This window comes from Salmo salar, chromosome 12, assembly GCF_965601325.2.
Source record: "Salmo salar chromosome 12, fSalSal1, whole genome shotgun sequence".
Taxonomy (NCBI): Eukaryota; Metazoa; Chordata; class Actinopteri; order Salmoniformes; family Salmonidae; genus Salmo; species Salmo salar.
Window position 1 is genome coordinate 63,740,394 of NC_138302.1, and position 15,985 is coordinate 63,756,378.

General features: G+C 40.1%; 1 protein-coding gene across 1 annotated transcript in view; it reads right to left on the reverse strand.

Annotated features, from left to right (window-relative positions):
• The window catches only part of LOC106565447 (E3 ubiquitin-protein ligase MARCHF9-like), a 32,852-nt gene extending 19,157 nt beyond the window's left edge, over positions 1–13,695 (reverse strand). The window contains exon 1 of the mRNA XM_014132593.3: positions 11,904–13,695. Coding sequence (XP_013988068.2) covers positions 11,904–12,242 — 339 coding nt within the window. The 5' untranslated portion in view covers positions 12,243–13,695. The remainder of the gene's footprint in view (positions 1–11,903) is intronic.
• Between the last annotated feature and the right edge of the window lie 2,290 nt (positions 13,696–15,985).

The following is a 15,985-nucleotide window of genomic DNA, read 5'->3' on the forward strand; positions in this document are numbered from 1 at the left end:
ACAATTGTTGGAAAAATTACTTGTGTCATGCACAAAGTAGTTGTCCTAACCGACTTGCCAAAACTATAGTTTGTTAACAAGAAATTTGTGGAGTGGTTGAAAAACGAGTTTTAATGACTCGAACCTAAGTGTATGTAAACTTCCGACTTCAACTGTATCTTCTGCTTGGATAGTTCCATCTGTGCCACTGACTTAGTCTGGCTTTAATTCCAGTTTGTCTACAAATAAAACAGTTATATGTTGGATTCTCATCTCCATCTCAACCAAATATCTAAATTAAAGAATTGGAAGAAATCAAATCAAACTTGATTTAAAGTGTATTTAAAGTCTGATTTGATGTATTCCTATTCTATAACTTAAATGTTTGTTTGAGATGGAGACATGAATCCAACATATCAAAGTTAAAGAATAGGACTAAATCAAATCAAACTTTATTTGAAGTGATTTAAAGTTTGATTTGATTTAGGTTGAGATGGAGACGTGAATCCAACATGTCAATTATTAATTTGTTGACAAACTAGAATTAAAGCCAGACTAAGTTAGTGGCACAGACGGAACAATCCAAGCAGAAGATGCATCTCCTTCAAATGTTGTTATTTGCTGCATTGACAAGCAAGCACAATTCAATTTTAATTTTGTAATACAGTAAATAGCCTAAAGTTGTCACACCCTGATCTGTTTCACCTGTCCTTGTGCTTATCTCCACCCCCCTCCAGGTGTCGCTTATTATCAGCGGTGTATTTATCCCTGTGTTTCCTGTCTCTCTGTGCCAGTTTGTCTTGTTTTGCCAAGTCAACCAGTGTTTGTCCTAGCTCCTATTTTTCCCTAGTCCTCCTGGTTTTGACCCTTTCCTGTCCTGACGCCGAACCCGCCTGCCTGACCACTCTGCCTGTTCTGACCTCGAGCCTCCCTATCCCCTTGTACTGTTTGGACTCGGACCTGATCACTGAACACCTGCCTGTCCTGACCTCGAGCCTGCCTATCGCCTGGTACTGTTTGGACTCTGACCTGGTTTATGAACTCTCGCCTGTCCCCGACCTGCCTTTTGCCGACCCCTTTTGGTGTAATAAATATCGGAGCTCAACCGTCTGCCTCCTGTGTCTGCATTTGGGTCTCGCCTTGTGCCCTTATAAAAGTTAAGGCTATCTTGCAAACTAATGTAACATTTGACCTTAAAATGAGTAACACATCCATGGGCAAATTTTGAGGTTACTGTGACTATACATTTCTTCTTAAGTGATCATATAAAGCATGCATGTTCAAAATAGCATACATAGGTCATCGCAGGTCTGTGGAGATCTTCAAAATCGCTGTAATAATCTACGCAGAATCTTGAACGGCATTGATCACTTGCACCATGTACTTTTAATGTAATCTCAACTGCAATACAGGTTATTTGTTTTTCATATTAGTTGAAGCACAGTGATATCCCATTCCTCTTTTGTACCGTATAAATTAACAAAATATATGACATTTTGTTCCCATTTGAACTTTGCTGTGCTTTTAATTGGTTGAAAGTGAAGTGATAAGATGTTTGTGTGACAACTTAACCAAAAAATATCAGACATTGTTTTTCCATTGGAATTTGGTTGTGCTTTTAGGTGGTTATAAGCATTGGAAATTCAAATGTCTTTTTAAGTGGGTGAATATAGGTTGTAATCTCATTGATCAATGTCTCAACCAAATGTTACCCAATTTTCCATGTTGAAATTATGTAGTGCCAGTGTCCACTTAGGATAAAAACACTTTACAATTACGCACACTTACAAAACACTCTTGAGCTTTTATGCGGTCCATTTCATGGACATACTTTCAATTTTTACTCCTGAACTTATTAGGCTTGCCATAACAAAGGGGTTGAATACTTATTGACTCAAGACATTTCAGATTTTATTTGTTTTATTACATTTACATTTTAGTAATTTAGCAGACACTCTTATCCAGAGCGACTTAAAGTTAGTGAGTGCATTAATTTTCATACTTTTTACTACTGGTCCCCTCGTGGGAATCGAACCCACAACCCTGGCCTTGCAAGCACCATGCTCTACCAGCTGAGACCAAAAAAATTCTACAAACAAAATTCCACTTTGACATTATGGGGTATTGTGTACAGATCAGTGCCACAAAATCTCAATTTAATCAATTTTAAATTCCGGTTGTAACAGAACAAAATGTGGAAAAAGTAAAGGGGTGTGAATACTTTCTGATGGCACTGTATGTGGAGTAATCACAGTCAGTCAGTGCTGGTGCTCTGATTTGGTATTTTCCTTCATTCAATCACAGTGATTCTTTCCACTGTGATACATCCTAATTCATCCAAAATAGTAGGACTAATTTCTCTCACCCCTATTGCCTAGATTTTGTTCTATACATTGAGTAGTGTTATTGGTCTCTGTAGTTCATTCTATGAACATTATATTGTGTTTGAATCCTGCAACCAAGTGTATCTGTCACGTCCTGACCAGTAAAAGGGGTTATTTGTTATTGTAGTTTGGTCAGGGCGTGGCAGGGGGTGTTTGTCTGTGTGTTTTGGGGTTATGTTCTATGTTCTTCTATTTCTATGTTTATTATAGGGTATCTATTTCTATTTTGGAATTGTTTGGGGTTGGTCTCCAATTGGAGGCAGCTGAATCTCGTTGCCTCTGATTAGAGACCATATTTAAGTAGGTTTTTTATTTTCATTGTGTTTGTGGGTGGTTATTTTCTCTTTAGTTCATGTTAACCTGACAGAACTGCTGGCTGTCATTTTCTTGTTTTGTTTATAGTGTTTCAGTATAATAAATACAAGTATGAGCACTCAACACGCTGCGCCTTGGTCTACCTTTAACGATGGCCGTTACAGTATCTCAGTCTTGATGTTCAGTAAGAATAAAGTAAGACATCTGGATGCAATAACTGAGCAGCAGTGAATTCCTCGTCAAGCAATACTTATTCTCAGCTAACAGCTAATGATCACAGACATGGACAAAACATTTTCATATACAAATTGAATGTTGAAAGAATGTCTCCACAGAGTACTGAAAACGTTCCTGAACAATTCATGGAATGTGTCTGTCATGAACATTATTGGAATACCCTAGGAATATTCTGGGAGCCAACAATTGTTAGCTGGATTGTATCTTTGCCTCTCTGTCACTATGATGTTTTGGCGGATGAAGTATGGAGTATTGAGCATGGGTGGGACCAAACTTGATTCCCATCCCAAAACACGCACAGAGTGCCCATCACAACAACTTAATATAAATAAGATTTGTTTCGGGGCATATAAATATCCACACCAGTTGATGGTTCAATTGGCAAGGACCAAAGTAGCTGGGTCCGAAAAGAACCAACAACATTAAATGGGCTAATTCAAGGGTAAGTGAATCTACTCCTTGCACATAACACCTTATGAATCAAATAATGTAGACAGCTAAGTAACCAATGATTTATTTGTTAATGGGATGTTAAAGAGAGACAGGTGAACCAATGATGACATAGAGTACCACAGTATCAGTCATAATACTCATAAAACCTAGCAGTCAAACAGGGAAATGGTTCCAATCATTTTTCCACCATTAATTTTCCCATAGGAGATTTTAGAAACACTTAAAATAAGGGCTGTGTTTCATGTAGGCTTACCCTGGCGTGACGTTTTGATAACCGTGTAAATCTCTCTAGGACAAGGTGACCATATCAATATATTCGCAAGTATTTACCCCCCCAAAATGAAATGCTAATTAACTGCTAATGTGGCTATCATAAAGAACTACAAATGCCATGATGACCTACACAAGACTGCCAATAGAGGCAAAGGTCAGAATCTCTGGATTAACTATCTAATATTAGCTAAATTTAGTAATTAATAAATTGGCTACATTTCTTAAAATTGACAATTCTGCGATCTGTCTTGTGCAAGTTTTCAATTGACACAATACTTGTTAGCAAAGGTTTCAGTTAGTGATGACATGCAGGAGCTGGCCTTGCAGGGATTTGTAGTTTTGCATGATGTCTACTTTGACGCTAATGAACATTTTCGAATCTGAGAGTAAATAAACATGAATATATTGGTAATATTCAACTTGTTCGAGAGAGATTTACATGGTTATCAAAATGTCATGCCAGGGTAAGCCTACACGAAACACAGCCCTTATTTTAAGTGTTTCTAAAGTCCCCTATGGGAAAAATGAATGGCGGAAAAACGATTGGAAGGCAGGTAATTAAATCATCAAAAGAAAAACGTATTTATTATAGCCTACCCACTTGGCAAAAACTGCTTAAAACTTCTATGGGCTAGGTGGGACGCGGGACACAGCCAGTGAAATATCAGGGCGGAAAATTCAAAAACAACAAAATGTCATAATTCAACTTTCTCAAACATACAACTATTTTACATCATTTTAAAGATAAACTTATCGTTAATCTAACCACATTGTCCGATTTCAAAAAGGCTTTACAGCGAAAACAAAACATTAGATTATGTTAGGAGAGTACATAGACAAAAATAATCACACAGCCATTTTCCAAGCAAGGACATGTGTCAATAAAACCCAAAACACAGCTAAATGAAGCACTAACCTTTGACGATCTTCATCAGATGACACTCCAAGGACATTATGTTACACAATACATGTATGTTTTGTTCGATAAAGTTCATATTTATATCCAAAAACAGCATTTTACATTGGCGCGTGATGTTCAGAAAATGTATTCCCACCAAAACGTCCGGTGAATGTGCACATCAATTTACAAAAATACTCATCATAAACGTTGACAAAATATATAACAATTATTAAAATAATTATAGATAGACTACCCCTGGATGCAACCGCTGTGTCAGATTTTAAAATAGCTTTACGGAGAAAGCACATTTTTCAATATTCTGAGTACATAGCTCAGCCATCACAGTGAGCTATTCAGACACCCGCCAAGTTCGGGGCAACCTAAACTCAGAATTAGTATTAGAAATATTCTCTTACATTTGCTGATCTTCGTCAGAATGCACTCCCAGGTCTGCTACTTCAACAACAAATGTTGTTTTTGTTCGAAATAATCCATATTTATATACAAATACCTCCGTTTTGTTCGTGCGTACAGATCATTTATCCAAATGCATAACACGCGAGCGCGGAACGAGAGACGAAAAGTCAAAATGTTCCATTACCGTACTTAGAAGCATGTCAAACGCTGTTTAAAATCAATCTTTATGGTATTTTTAACGTAAAATTGCAATAATATTCCAACCAGACAATAGCATATTCATTCAAGAAGAAAAAGAAGGAACAGTGTGACTGCGCATATCCAATCCCTTTGTTGCCAGGCAGACCACTCAGTAACTGAGCTCCTATTATCTGCCCAGTGACAGGAAAATGCTCAAACCACTTTCTGAAGGCTTTAGACAGCCAATGGAAGCCTTAGGAAGTGCAACGTCCCCCACAGACACTGTAGCTTCGATAGAGAATCAAAAGAAGAACTACAATTCTCAGACTTTCACTTCCTGCTTGGATTTTTCTCAGGTTTTTGCCTGCCATATGAGATCTGTTATACTCACAGACACCATTCAAACAGTTTTAGAAACTTCAGAGTGTTTTCTATCCAAATCGACTAATAATATGCATATTCTAGTTTCTGGGCCAGAGTAGTAACCTGTTTAAATTGGGTACGTTTTTCATCCGGCCGTGAAAATACTGCCCCCTATCCCAGACAGGTTAAATCAACGTTGTTTCCATGTGATTGATTTCAACAAAACAATATATTGTTATGATGTTTAATCAACCTGGAAAACTGATTGAATTTGAAAAAAGTAATTAACGTAGGGTCATTTCATATTTTTTACCCAACGTTTAACCTAAATCCAATGACAAGGTGATGTTTTTATTCAATTCACATTAGTTGACAACTCCAAAACTAGATGTTGAACTGACTTCTGTGCCCAGTGGGTAGGGGTTATAGGTACATGTAGGCATATGATGTGAAATAGGCCTTGTGTGAAATCATTGTCAAAGCGAAAATGATACCATTGCATGTAGGTCTAGATTATTTATGGTTCTCATAGAAATATCAAAACATTATTTTAACAACTCCAATTCAATTGCATGTGGTGCAGGAATCACTGACTCGCTGCATGTTCCTAATCAAGACACCTGCTGGTAACTCTTAACTGGTTACGACAGCTCATGAGGTCTCCTAAATATATTTAGACTAGGTATGACTCTAATGACTAAAGAAGCTTCATGCATAGCTTTTATTTTTACCCATAACAGTAGGAGTAAAATGTCTCTATTCTCACCACTTACAACCAATTTTCTACTCTGAGACAGTTTGTGAATACAGGCCCAGGCCGGTTGACCCACAGTGACACAGCATGTTCATCTCTCCATCTCAGGTTGACAATGTCAACAGGGAGTCACCCCCATCACCGAGCCCCTGGAGGACGGCCTGCTAATGATCATGAATATTTGATACCTCCTGACGAGGTGGCTAATTGTGTTTGTCGAAGATAAATGGCAAGCGCCACGGAGGCCGGGCCATCACCTGTTGAGACACTTAACCTGAAGAATCGATGAGGAGACGGAAGAGAGAAACTGTGATAGACGTGTGATATAGGTGTAGTGCTATTGTACTGTATGTGATTAATGTTGTGCTCCTCAAAATCCTCAGCTTTTTCCTGAAGAGGTTTCAAGGCCAACAGTTACCTCTCACTACATTTGGGTAAACGGCTGACCATAACTATGGTTGGGATCAATTCCATTTCAATTGCCCCCATTAACTGAAATGTACACTACCGTTCAAAAGTTTTTGTCCATTAAAATAACATCAAATTGATCAGAAATACAGTGTAGACATTATTAATGTTGTAAATGACTATTGTAGCTGGAAACGGCAGACTTGTAATGGAATATCTACATAGGCATACAGAGGCACATTATCAGCAACCATCGCTCCTGTGTTCCAATGTCACGGTGTGTTAGCTAATCCAAGTTTATCATTTTAAAAGGCTAATTGATCATTAGAAAACCCTTTTGCAATTATGTTAGCACAGCTGAAAACTGTTGTCCTGATTAAAGAAGCAATAAAACTCACGTCAACAGTGAAGAGGCGACTGGGATGCTGGCCTTCTAGGCAGAGTTGCAAAGAAAAAGACATATGGCGGAGACTGGCCAATAAATAGAAAAGATTAAGATGGGCAAAAGAACACAGACACTGGACAGAGGAACTCTGCCTAGAAGGCCAGCATCCCGGAGTCGCCTCTTCACTGTTGACGTTGAGACTGGTGTTTTGCGGGTACTATTTAATGATGCTGCCAGTTGAGGACTTGTGAGGTGTCTGTTTCTCAAACTAGACACCCTAATGTACTTGTCCTCTTGCTCAGTTGTGCACCTGGGCCTCCCACTCCTCTTTCTATTCTGGTTAGAGCCAGTTTGCGCTGTTCTGTGAAGGGTGTAGTACACAGCGTTGTACGAGATCTTCAGTTTCTTGGCAATTTCTCACATGGAATAGCCTTCATTTCTCAGAACAAGAATAGACTGACGAGTTTCAGAAGATAATTCTTTGTTTCTGGCCATTTTAAGCCTGTAATCGAACCCACAAATGCTGATGCTCCAGATACTCAACTAGTCTGAAGAAGGCCAGTTTTATTGCTTCTTTAATCAGGACAACAGTTTTCAGCTGTGCTAATATCATTTCAAAAGGATTTTCTAATGATCAATTAGCCTTTTAAAATGATAAACTTGGATTAGCTAACACAACGTGCCATTGGAACACAGGAGTGATGATTGCTGATAATGGGCCTCTGTACGCCTATGTAGATATTCCATAAATAAAAAAATCTGCCGTTTCCAGCTACAATAGTCATTTACAACATTAACAATGTCTACACTGTATTTCTGATCAATTTGATGTTATTTTAATGGACAAAAAATGTGCTTTTCTTTCAAAAACAAGGACATTTCTAAGTGACTCCAAACTTTTGAACGGTAGTGTATATTTTCCTCAATGGCATTCAATTAGAAACATTTGGATATGGATAATTGGAATTCCAGTTTACCTTCTGAATTGACTGAATTGAAAACACAACTGGCATTCAAGTGTTTATCAAGTTGAATATAATCTGGCTATAGAAAGGGCTGATGTATGAAAATTGAAAATGTCATACTGTACCAATATCAAAGCCAAAGAATAGCCTTTTTGTGAATAGCTTACATAGAATCATCATAATAAAACCTCAAAAGCTAGAAAGGTACATGTAAAAATGAACGTTCTCAATTAACCATGTGGTTTTAAGAGATAACAGAATCCCTCAAAGCTGCATTTTATTTTCATCACCTATTTCCCACTCTATTGTTCTTTTCCCACCATACTACACTTTACCTAACTGTCCATCTCAATTCCCCCTCTCTCTATCCCTCGCTCTCCTTTGTCTCTTTCCCCTCCCCCACTGTCTTTCTCCATCTCTTATCATCGCTCCTTTATGATCTTGCTCTCTGCTTGGTTTATATCATTTAGGATGTACTACATAATGAGACACACACACATACACGCACACGCACACACACGGACTCACGCATGCGTGCACAGACACAACCGCACATACACATATGTTGACATGTGCACAATTGCACAGTTAGTGCTCCAGAAACACCTGACGGTGACAGATAGGTTGTTATCGTCTCTGGTCTCAGACATGATTTACAACATTCCTCTCTGACTAGACCAGTGTGAAAAAACAGCGTATATGAATTCATGCACAAGGTGATCAGATTCTTTCACCCATATGGTAATGACCACTGTCTGTATAGTTTCTATTCAGAGAACAAATACACAGGTAGATGGAAGAATGCGATTCAACTGACTCAAGTTGTATCTTTAATGTAATGGAGTGGAATACAGTGTTCATGGTGTGTTTCAGCTAAAACCCTGGGATTGCATGTGGGAGTTGTCCATCTAGACAATCCACTGTGGGCACTCTTGGTTCCATGAGCATGTCTCTCCAGTGATGTTGGATGAATGTCAGAATCTGCCTGCAGTCCAATGCCTTACACATCAGCACTTTCCAACCAGCAGAGCCTGGGTCCATACACGTGCACCACCACCATTACCTCACTGCAAATAACATAGAGCTATAGCCTGCCGTTTCAAGGATATTCTTAGAACCATACTTGCTACACTTTGAAAATGAATTGTCATCTAGGATAAAAGACTCCTCGACCTCCCATTCGAAACCCATTTCCTAAGCTATTCTTTATCTGCAGTCTTTCGGCTAAATGAGAAAATGTGACCCGTTTAATATACATGTACAGTTACAGGTTTGGAAGGAATATCATTCCCCAGTGCAAAGGTGGAATAATACACTTGACTGTAGATGTGTGATAAGGTTAGGGCACTATACCCCTAGCTACATGGTTTTTGTCTTGCAGACTCCACAGTCCTCTCTTCATCTCTTATTTTCCTGCACAGTAAGTCCCCATCACGACACTCCTATAAATCAACTCCATGCAATGTTGTCATCTCCACTCTATTAATGGACCCACGTGCCTCCTTTCAAAGGATACCACCAAGCCTAATTAAAAGTGTTCAAGGGTCCTGTCTCATTTGATTCCCTCAGTGGATCCCTATATCACGGGACATGGTGCTGCAACAGAGACTGTTCCTATCTATAAAACTACAGCCCAAAGCTAGACTTAGCTTGGGCCTTTTTTTTTTTTTTGAGCTCTTTAACAAATAGCCCAATTCAAACAAAATATATTTTCATTTACTCAAGAATACAGGAAGTTGATTTGCTAGAGTAACAGACATTTTCTACCATCACTAATAGATTGAATTAGACTTGTTTTTATACGTACAGTATTTCTTAACAATGTTTAAAATATTTTGCGCAAACAATAATCCTTGTTGATTAATTGTGATTGGATGTCATTATAAAAGGGCAAAGGTCATTAAATGCATTACCCAGGATGCACTTTACAACTGTATTTCACTTTATCTACTGGTAGCTTAGTGGTTAAGAGTGTTGTGCCAGTAACCGAAAGGTCGCTGGTTTGAATCCCCGAGCTGGCAAGGTTGAAAAATTGTCTGTTCTGCCCTTGAGCAAGGCAGTTAACCCCCAAACAACAACTGATCCCTGGGCGCCTATGACGTTGAGTAAGGCAGCCCCCCATACCTCTCTGATCCAGAGGGGTTGGGTTAAATGCGGAAGCACATTTCGGTTGAATGCATTCAGTTGTGCAACGGACTAGGTATGTCCTACTGTGTTAAAACTACTGTATGTCATTGTTGCTCCCTAACATGTTGTACACCTCTTCACATTATTTGTGTTTTCCTTTTTGCCTGTGATGAAATCCTGAAAAGGTTTGCGATGGATGAAAAACCTTTGATGTCATACAGTAGTGTCAGGTTCAGACTGACATTGAATCAAATCACAACAATCAGATTAATATTGAAAGCACTTCTGTTAAAATCATGGTATGTACCTACAGTATTCATTTGTATCTGGTTCTTGGTGGTAAAACCACTGCCTGTTTTACCCTGAAATTGTGTATGGAACAATGTCTTGAACAAAATGTACGTATGGAAAAATTTATGGAACAACATGTACGTATGGAACAATGTATGGAACAACATGTGTATGGTCTAGTAAAAGACAAACTGACGCACACCCACCAAAAACGTTATAGAGGTGCTGACTAATGAGGAGTAAATTATAAAAATAAAGAACGTAAGTCGCATACCCTAATTATGCTCCCAAACATTTAATGTAACCAACGTTTCGGCATGCAGTGCATTCCTTCCTTTATTTTTACAACATGTGTATGGAAAAATGTATTGGAACAAGATGTATGTATGGAACAATGTATGGAACAATATGTGTATGGAACAATGTACACAACAAAACAACAATGTTTTACCCATTGGAGACATTTCCATATTCTATGTGTTGCTTTCTGAAATTAGACTTTTGGCACCCTAATAGCGTCACAATGGCAAAGTTTGAATTCAACCAAAATCCTGTTTAAACTCCTCAATAGAAGGAACCTGTTTCACTGTCTGATTTGGCTGCATGTGGAGCATGATGATGCAGAAACGTGTCAACAAAGTTAAGTTAAAAGGTTTGTATCCGCTTTAGTAATTGGGTTCCAGGAAAATGTAACAGTTATATTGTTATTATTATTATTTATTATTATTTAAAAATATACTTTACCCCCCAATTTCAATCTTGTCTAATCGCTGCAACTCCCCTACGGGTTCGGAAGAGGCAAAGGTGGAGTCATGTGTCCTCCGAAACATGACCCGACTAACTGCGCTCCTTAATACCCGGCAGCTTAACCCGGAAGTCAGCCGCACCGATGTGTCGAAGGAAACACCGCTCAACTGGCAACCGGGGTCAGCCTGCAGGCACCCGGCCCACCACTAGAAGTTGCTAGAGCGTGATGAGTCAAGTAAAGCCCCCCCCCCCCGGCCAAACCCTCGCATAACATGGGCGACGCTAGGCCAATTGTGCGCTGTCCTATGGGACTCCTGGCCACGGCCAGTTGTGGCACAGCCCAGGAATGTCCCCAGATCTGTAGTAATGCCTCTAGCACTGAGAGGCAGTGCCTTAGACCGCTGCGCCACTCGGGAGGCCCTGCCAATATGGGGTCTTTGGAGACAAAGGTTGGCTTGATCCAAACAATTTGATCTTTGAACTGATAAAAGACATGCTTGTTTGCCATAGCCTAGTAGAGGGATACCTGAGCTTCCCTGCAGTGAGTGCTTATGTATAGACCTGAAATACAGTACATGCAAAGAACCAACTTATAAGCCTTGAAGAAACTTATAGAAATAACCCTGGAAACAATGGGTAAATCACAACGAGCAGGGGGAAGGGTAGCCTAGACTTGGATAGATAGATGAAGTGCAGGGCTACGGATCAGGACAGGGGAGCCTACCTGTTCGGGGCCCTGGAAACAGATCCGGCACTGCGGCGAGCGCATGCCACTGTCCAAGCTGCTTGTGAGCGACACAGCGTCCAGGCCTGCTTGGAGCTTCGGATCCTTCTCCTCGAATGCCAGGCTGCGCGGCCGGGGATCGGTGCCATAGTACTCCTCCTCATCGTCCCGCGTAGAGCAGTCGAAGCGTGGCCACCCGCAGCCTCCTACCCCGAGCCCTCGCATGCTGCTCGTCTGTCCGTCTGTGTCTGAATCGGTCCCCCGTCTTGAGTCAGACCGCATGAAAACCAGCACTTTCAGTTCATTGAAAAACATACGGATCCGGTACTTAAACATCATGAACTAGCCCACATAGGCACAATGCAGCTGTAGGGTTAAATAGAAGGTATCAATAAAGGGAGTTTGATGAATCAGGCATTTACTTTGCATGATTTGGGAGCCAAAAGTGGCTTTGTTAGTATTATTATTATTGTTGCCAAGTGCGAGCCTATTTGGTTCAAGTAGCCTTCTCTAGCTATTGGCTATGGTATCAAAACAAAATATCAGAGGTGTCTATAAAAAGTATGGCTGCCGGGCACAAATCTTGGTCAATAGAAATCCAAATATGACAATGTAAATAGATTGTATCTCGCCATGATACATTTTCTCTGTTACCAGGTGTAGCCTATGATAGCCAATGCGGAAGTTTTTTAATGGATGGGCAGAGACTGTTTCTTTCGGGAGTCAACGGATGCCAATATAAAATCATCACGATGGCTTTCAGTGTGAGCGATTACCATCTCCAAACAGCAATAAGATCAAACGAAATCCACTCACGTTCATTTTCGACCCAGTCACTCATGGGACAATGCCAAAGCTTGAATTTAACGGGAGCTGTATTTAAGGGGAACCTTTAACATGGTTCTGAGCGAAAATGTGATATTCTATTGCAGGAGGAGCTTTGGAGTCTCAGGTATAATATAACATTTTATTAATGCTATGGCATGAGTAATTCCACCGAGTCATTTTTGGGTGTTGCTTTCAGCTGTTTAGTCCATACAAAAAAAGGCCAGTTGAAATTAAAACGAGATGGCAATCATCTCTCTTGTTTGTCCCTCAATGGCATGCTAGCCATCAGATCACCGTGTTTTTCTCTTCCCCAGTTTCCTTACCGTGTTTATTCTGGCTGATAGATAGAGAATAGGTTACGTCCACACTGTTCCCCCTCCACACAAGTCCGAGAGACACTACTATCCAACGTGTTTACATTTTAAACAGGATCGGACGAGACACCAAAAATGTGTAGAAAAACGCACATCACTTTGCCATTGAATTTCCATGCTGCTTTTTTATTCTTTCTGCAATCATTCCTGCACAACACAAACCAGGAAGAACGAAGATGCCAGGGAAGAACCCCCCAGAATAGGCGAACGAAGCAAAACGATTACTTCGCTATGCCAGTTAAACTTTGACATCAAATAACGGGTTCGTTTACTACCAATAACTAATTACACCAGTTCAATTAATAACAATAAGACGCTAATTTACATGGTTGCGCTGAAATACTTGCTTCTGACAGCAGACGTGCCTCCATCGAAATCTGAGAACTGGAGGATCCTGCCATGGAAATGCATGCTAGCCGAATTGAAACACAGATGTGTTCATCTATATTGTTGTTGTCCACTCATTTTCTTATGATTATTCCTTCCTCCTATCGGTAAAGGAAAAAAGCTTCACCGTTTTGCTGCGCGTTGGCAGAAGCCGCTGTCCGAGGTGCTGATTTCCATGTGACGTTGCGGCCACGTGTTAGTCAGAGTATCCCGGGAAATCTAAACGGTGTATGGACAAGGACGGACATTAGTAGTCTGCCACTGCAATGGTGTGTGTCTTCTATCAAATATCTCTCTCTTGTAACATGTGTCTATGCATCGTTTATTCAAAGCTTTCTCAAACAAGTCTAGGCCTATCACCTAAACGGATACCAGGGTCTTGGCTTACATGGATGTTGTAATGATGCGCATTGCTTCACTGGCCACCCCACCACTGGCGTGTTCTTTCATGAAGTTCAGCCAGGTGGTACTTGATGCCACAAATAAAATGTTTAACAAATTTCAAAGAACTCGGCCAAGCAGCATCAGACGACTGAATAGATTAATCATGCCATAACTAGATTAGAGTTTAATCACAGCCAGATGAAAACATTAGTCATAGAGATATGGAAGCGAGGGTAAAGCCTTGTGTGTATTATGAACGCTGTCTGGCCCGGCCGGACCCCCGCGGAGAGTCACCCTGGGTCGAACTCTCTAGGGGCCGGATGCGCTCTATCGGCTTCACGTGCAGCAGCCAGAAGATTTTCACTCAATAATAAATGAGCCGAAAAATAATTATTCTTCAGGATCGGTGTTCCTTCCACGGGACGGTTAAGCTAACGTAGGCTAATGCGATTAGCATGAGGTTGTAAGTAACAAGAACATTTCCCAGGACATAGACATATCTGATATTGGCAGAAAGCTTAAATTCTTGTTAATCTAACTGCACTGTCCAATTTACAGTAGCTATTAGAGTGAAAGAATACCATGCTATTGTTTGAGGAGAGGGCACAATTTTGAACATGAAAAGTTATTAATAAACAAATTAGGCACATTTGGGCAGTCTTGATACAAAAGTTTGAACAGAAATGCATTGGTTCATTGGATCAGTCTAAAACTTTGCACATACACTGCTGCCATCTAGTAGCCAACATCTACATTTCACCTGGGCTGGAATAATACATTATGGCCTTTCTCTTACATTTTAAAGATCATGGTACAAAAAAAAGAACGGTTAGTTTTTTCTTTGTATTATCTTTTACCAGATTTATTGTGTTATATTTTCCTACATTCCTTTCACATTTCCACAAACGTCAAAGTGTTTCCTTTCAATTGGTACCAAGAATATGCAGATCCTTCCTTCAGGGCCTGAGCTACAGGCAATTAGATTTGCGTATGTCATTTTAGGCGAAAATTGAAAAAAGGGGCGGATACTTAAACTAGCCTACGGAGATAGGAAAGAAACAAACAAGTATAAGCTCGTTTAAAATAAACAATAATAATGCATTGAAAATATGGTCACATGACACATGATTTCCATAATCACATGACAAGAAAACTGTTTATCTCAGCAGCAGATTTGTTTAGGGAATCAAACAATTATCCATGAGAGATTTATGTTAGGCCTTTTGGTGTATTTCCTCTTCCATTCATACTGAACAAAGGTATAAACACAACATGTAAAGTGTTGGTCCCATGTTTCATTAACTGAAATAAAAGATCTCAGAAATGTTCCATACGTACAAAACGCTTATTTCTCTCGAATTTTGTGCACAAATTTGTTTACATCCCTGTTAGTGAGCATTTCTCCTTTGCCAAGATAATCCATCCACCTGACAAGTGTGGTGTATCAAGAAGCTGATTAAACAGCACGATCATTACATACGTGCACCTGGTGCTAGGGACAATAAAAGGTGACTCTAAAATGTGCAGTTTTTTTCACACAATGCTACAATTGGAATGCTGACTGCAGGAATGTCCACCAGAGACCATGTGTAACCATGACACCCCAGGACCTCCACATCCAGCTTCTTCAGCTGCGGGATGGTCTGAGATGAGCCACCCGGACAGCTGATGAAACTGTGGGTTTGCATAACCAAAGAATTTCTGCACAAACTGTCAGAAACCGTGTCAGGGAAACTCATCTGCGTGTTCATCGTCCTCACCAGGGTCTTGACCTGCCTGCAGTTTGGCATTGTAACCGACTATTGTGGGCAAATGCTCACCTTCGATGGCCACTGGCCCGCTTCAAAGTAGCCGCTCTTTGCCTTGATGACAGCTTTGCACACTCTTGGCATTCTCTCAACCAGCTTCATGAGGTAGTCACCTGGAATGCGTTTCAATTAACAGGTGTGCCTTGTTAAAAGTACATTTGTGGAATTTCTTTCCTTTTTAATGCGTTTGAGCCAATCAGTTGTGTTGTGACAAGGTGGGGGTGGTATACAGAAGATAGCCCTATTTGTTAAAATACCAAGTCCATATTATAGCAAGAGCAGCTCAAATAAAAAAAGAGAA